Genomic DNA, 6,237 nt, shown 5'->3' on the forward strand with positions numbered 1-6,237 from the left:
ACGAAAACACTGAATATATAAAACACAAACCCGAGCGGGCAAATCTCATCTCACCTTTTACTGAAACTGCACAATATTGCTAATTATTTCTGAAGACACCTTGACTTTGCTAAATTTATAATATTGATACTAAACACAGGAATTTTGCTAATATTGCTAATATTGATACTTATGAACAATAAATTTTACTGAAACTGTACAATATTGATACTAAACACAGGAACCACATAACCTTTGCAGGTTATTCCCCTGGTGCCTCTTGCAAGGCTATTTGACAGACAAACGATAATCACTAGAGAAAATTGACGGTCACTCTCTGTTGTCCACAAATTATGTGGGGTGGTGACATCTCATTCACTGTTCCGTTTTTCTTGATCCTAGCTATCTGTACGGGCATATATGCGTATAATTAGTTAGTCAGCGAAAACATGAAAGAGGTCTAATTTGTGACAGCAGATTTTGTGAGTTAAGATTTTTACGTTATCCTCCAGAAGTTTGTTTTTCTCTCGCAGCAGTTTTTCCTGCAAAAAGGGGTTGTCATGTGCAGTCTAATGGATAATTTAACATGATCTTAATTCATCCTAAAACAATTAAAGATATCAGATGAGAACTGTTGATTACAGAGCTGTAGAAGTCAGGGATAACTATTAACTCCGTCGACATAAAAGAGCGAAGAGGTATAAGTAAATATTAAGTATATTATTTAAGTATTTATTTCTTAATGATAAATTTTATTTTACTCTTTGTTATCGTTTACGACTAACTCGTGTGACATTCTAAGTTAATTATAAAATATTCATTTCACATAACTCAAAATTTCTATCCGCAACAATTGGATATTGAGCATCAAATGCCTCAACATATTTTCAGAGAAACCAACTTTGTGGCCGATCTTTTATCTAAATATGGTTGTTATAGCACTGACTTTACTAATCTACTTCGCTTTATTTCCCCGCCTTCATTTGTTTATGATTGTTATGTAAATGACCCTTCAAATTATACATTGAGGAGAAGGATAAGTCATTGTAATGTCCAGTTAATACATAAAATATATCTTCCGAACCAAAAAAAAAAAAAAAGTCTCAAGCTTTGCCCGTGTTCAACTTATGAATAGCAATTTTAAATTGCTCCATTTCTTGTCCTTGCTCAGCTCAAAACTTAGCAACACACGTACGTTCTAGCAACCAATAGGTAGGGCTGGGCATAAAATACCAAAAACCGAATTACCGAACCGAACCGAGGGTTTCGGTATTTCGGTATTCGGTATTTCGGTTTTTGGTTCGGTTTTCGGTAATAAAATTTAAAAAGTTCGATATTCGATTTCGGTATTCGGTATTCAATAATTGTAAGTTCGGTAATTCGGTATTTCCCGAATACCGAAATAGACATATTCCAAAAGAAGCAAAAAATGCAGGTCACTTTCTCTCAGAACTTGCTACTCCATATGTACTTACTCACTTCTCAGGCTGTGACAACACTGAGTATTTGGGTGAAGGACACTTATGCTTCTATTATTCCCATACTGTTAGCTGATTTTATAAATCAACTTTTCATTTTAAAGACATTAAAGTATTTATTTTGCTTTTTTTATTTTCTTCCCAACATTAGATCTCATCTCTTCAGCATCATTTTTTCAACTTGTACTCCTACCAGAAATATATATTAAAAAATGGCTAAGATTTATATACCTTTGGAGCTTTGATTCTCCTTCAGTATCCTTCATAAGTGACGACAGATTCAATTGAACATGCATGGCATGGGTGAATGGCAGAAATTTGTAAGCTTCACGTTTAATGATTGATGGAGATATTAATTGAGAGGTGACTGTTGATCATAATAGGAATTAGGAGCATTTATGAACTCGACTTAATATGGTATTACCGAATATCGTACCGAACCGAAATTTGATTTACCGATTATCGAATTACCGAACCGAAGTTCGAAAGTTCGGTATTTGGTATCTACTTTCAATTACCGATTACCGAATTACCGAACCCGAACTTTAAAAATACCGAACCGAATACCGAACGCCCACCCCTACCAATAGGCTCCTTGCTATTTATAAAGACTAGTTTTTGGGTACGCGCTTTGCGCGTGTACCCATGTTAATAAACATACTTTTTAAAAAACTATATAAATATTATTTAATAATATGTTTGAGCTATAAAATAAAATTAAAAAAATGCTAATTATATAACAAAATTTGCCAAATAAGACTTAAACAAAATTGGCCAAATAAGTACTTACATGTCTTATTATGATTTTCGTCTTTGCCTAACTACTTATCAAGACGTTCGGTTCTTCTTTCTTATGTAATTAATTAGCAGAAACTTGATATAAAAAAAATTAAATGACAAGGTTATCATTCATCTACTGTAAATTCAGATTAGTTGAACTTAACATGTGATTGTTAAGTATTCCTGTAGTTAGTATTTCTAGAATTTAATGCTGCATTGGAGAGTATAATGATGATGGGTAATGGAAAAATTTATACGTATTAGTGATACACAAATTTTATCGGAGTGTTTGTTTGGAGAGTAAAATGATTGTCCAACTATACATGAATAACTGAATACTTTTATTTATCAACTTTTAACTTTAGATCTTTCCACTTTTAAATTTTTCCATGCATAACGATTTATTTTATGAGAATATTGATAGTTAGTAAGAAGTAGAGAACTTCCTCTCTGTGATATAAGACATTGCACCAATTTTATTCTCATTCAACGTATCTGTAAGATGTTCCATACCTGATATACATGTATACACAAATTATTTGTCTATTTTTATTTTATATCTTGCTACCAACACATGCACATTATGATACTATATAAAATATCTAATCTTTTTGTTAGGATAATTTTTGTTTTTTATTTACATATTATATAATAAATATAATATTATGTCAAAAGAAAGAATAATATATTATAAGAGAATATTTAGTCATGAATACAAAACCACTTACAAGCTATATATCATCAGTTTACTTAGAATATTACCAAAATTTTGAATCCTTTCAAATATTTATTCTCTTTCTATCTGTACTCTCACATATCATGATTTTCCCAAATGCAACCCCTAATAGTTCTAAGAAGATTAAAAGTGTTTTCCTTCTTTGTGTTGTGACTATCCTGCTTGACCGCCTATGGTTGTGACTTGTGACTGAAAAGGAAATTAAAAAACAACAACAAATGAAGAAAGGAATGGTAAAACAAATATGAGAAAATTATTCTCAACTGGAGAGAGTGTCATACTTGAATCGGAAAAGGGCCAAAATTACCCCCGAACTTTGAAAAATTATTCATTCATACCCTTCGTTATACTTTAGAGCCAATTATACCCTTACCGTTATACTATGGGGTCAATTATACTCTTATGTCTAACGGCTGCCACATGGCATCATCCCAGCCCTTCAAAATTATTTTACCCTCAAATAATTTTTTACCCACTAAAGTAACTCAACCCGACCCGAATTATTATTTTTTTCCAGCCAAACTAATACGGAACCTTTTTTTTTTTTTGCTGAAAAAATTATCCGTATTAGTTTTGCTAGAAAAAAAATAATTCGGGTCGGGTTGAGTTATTTTAGTGGGTAAAAAATTATTTGAGGGTAAAATAATTTTGAAGGGCTGGGATGATGCCATGTGGCAGCCGTTAGACATAAGGGTATAATTGACCCCATAGTATAACGGTAAGGGTATAATTGGCCCTAAAGTATAACGAAGGGTATGGATGAACAATTTTTCAAAGTTCGGGGGTAATTTTGGTCTTTTTCCGTACTTGAATAAGGGAAGGTGCAACTTCAATTGTCCTTTTAGGTGACTTTAAATAGGGGACCTTGGATAAGGGAAGGTGAACAGAATCAAATTATTAGAGATTTTTTGAGCCAAAAATCTATATATATACATAATTGCATGACATAGGCCCGGTGACGTGACACTCTATAAAGCTAAGAAATCCATTTATCTTTTTTCTCATTTTTTTTTATTTTTTTACTAATTTTCTAATTTAATATGTGTTTTATATTGAAAACTCAAAAGTCACCATAACTTTACACAACCCAAAAGGCACAACGTAAAAGACACAATCTTACAGAAGCCTATTATGATTAGACAAAGAAAATTGGAGCAGTAATTATACGTTACTCAACTTCTGTAAAAAACCAAGAGTACTTCTTGAGTCCTCCTTAATTACCCTCTCTCTCTCTCTCACACACACACACGTGTTTTCTATCACGCCAATTTTCTACAAATCAATGTTTAATGAATGTGATATTAATTTAAACATCTGAACATCATATGCTCTTTCTTTTCCTTTTAATAGTTGTAAATGCTATGCTGAGAATCTTGAAAATTAGTAATACAAAATGATATCGAGGAGTTTTAACTGCAAAAATTTCATCACGTCAGAAGAGTTTGTAAGTTCTATTTTGTAGTATTTTCTTTACTGCTTTTTGTGTTTTCTTTTTCTACATGATTATAGTAATTATTTGGGATAGTTCTTCATTTTCCTTTGGTTTTTATCAGCACTTAGTTATTTTAGTTTCGTTTGGCTTCATATCTTTCAATTTTGGTGTTAGCTTCATCTGGATTTAAAATTAGGGTATCCGTTTTTTTTTTTTTTTTTTTTTTTGGTGTGTGATTATATTTTTTCTATGTTTCTCATATACTAGAGATGATAAAAAAAAATGTCACAGTAGAGTGAAAGTTATGGTTTTCTTATAGGAAAAAATCCGTTCTTCTTTAACTTTAAAATCTGATTTTATATTATAAATTATAAAATAAAATAAAAAAGTAAAGAGCAATAGACCGGACCAACCTACAAAAACAAAACAGTTCCTCCGTAACCACTCATCCATAATATCAAATAGTCGTTTTCGTCTTTGATAAACTTACCAAAAGCTATAGTCATGGCGATCCTCCTATTCAATTACTTCGACCATTCCCAGCACCTCATATCTTTTTCGGAGCTTGTTATTTTTCCTCTTATTTTTTTCCTTCATCTTATTTTAAAAAATTCCAAGAGACATTGCTTTTTTGTTATAACGTATGGTACCTTTTGAATTCCAAGTTAATGTTATCATTTTCTTTCTATTTATTAATTATTACATATATATTATAACCCAAGAGTTATAAGTGATATCCATACATTTCCTTTCTCCACTTAAATAGTATGCCTTCTCAACTTCCTTGTGAGTTATATAAAATAGGGGAGCGTTCATATAAACGAGTCTTTGAAATGATCATCACTTACACGTAGGATGCAGTACTGACTAGGACGGTGTATAGAAAAAATCGTGGATACTTAGTGACGAATAAAAAAATTGATTCGTGGTTCATACGATACTATTCATGAAATATATTTTTATTTTTATTCATAATTAGTGTTACCTTTAGGAGAAATAATTTTAGATTTTTGTTAACCGGTCTTTCTTAATTAGGTACCAACAGTTACACTTAAATTGAAGGTTTGTGACATCTTAAAATAGGAGAAAAGCTATAGAACAAAAAACAAATTCAAGGAAAAAAAAATCAAATGTCAAATAATTAATTGTAAGAGAAACAAAACCATCTAATTTGTTGATAACTTTTAATATTCACAAATTCGATAAAACTATTTTACATATTTAATGAGATCTTTCTCTACCGCGTGAAGCGCGATTAAAATCACTAGTTTAAAATAAAAAATATCCATTAATTTCCTACTTAATTGCTGACCTTTAGTCTTCATCAGTTTCTTGACAAACTAATTAAAGATCTTACATAAGGATGGAATTTTTTTAATTGTTGAAGATTCGTATGAAGAAGAACTGGAGAAGCCAAAGGGCTGATCATAATTATGAGCTTCTTATCTACTCACCCATTATGTAATTTAAATGTTATTATCTAATTGGATATTTAATTAGCATTTCATTAAATGCAGAAAATCCATTAATGGTCCTGAACGTGTATTGAGCCTTCATGTATTTGTATTATTACTATTTAATATTATTAAGATATTTTATGTTTTATTACATTTTAATTTACAATAAGGGCAAAATGATAATCTAACTTTTAAAGTGGAAGCTTTCCACCTCTAGTATAATATGATGAAATTATATTAAACTATAATTTGTCAAGACTAATAAGGATGAACCCTCGTCCCTCAAGAAAAAACGTAAATGATAGTATCAGTATGTTCGGTCAAATTGTGGTCAAAAGCGAACATGGTAGATATAGTTGTCCTCCATGGACAAAA

The 6,237-nt window shown here is 30.9% G+C and overlaps 1 protein-coding gene across 1 annotated transcript in view; it reads right to left on the bottom strand.

Annotated features, from left to right (window-relative positions):
- Positions 1 to 262: 262 nt before the first annotated feature.
- LOC132603983 (agamous-like MADS-box protein AGL27) overlaps positions 263 to 6,237 on the bottom strand; it is a 107,441-nt gene continuing 101,466 nt past the window's right edge. The window contains exon 7 of the mRNA XM_060317287.1: positions 263 to 385. Coding sequence (XP_060173270.1) covers positions 293 to 385 — 93 coding nt within the window. The 3' untranslated portion in view covers positions 263 to 292. The remainder of the gene's footprint in view (positions 386 to 6,237) is intronic.

This window comes from Lycium barbarum, chromosome 7 (assembly GCF_019175385.1).
Source record: "Lycium barbarum isolate Lr01 chromosome 7, ASM1917538v2, whole genome shotgun sequence".
NCBI lineage: Eukaryota > Viridiplantae > Streptophyta > Magnoliopsida > Solanales > Solanaceae > Lycium > Lycium barbarum.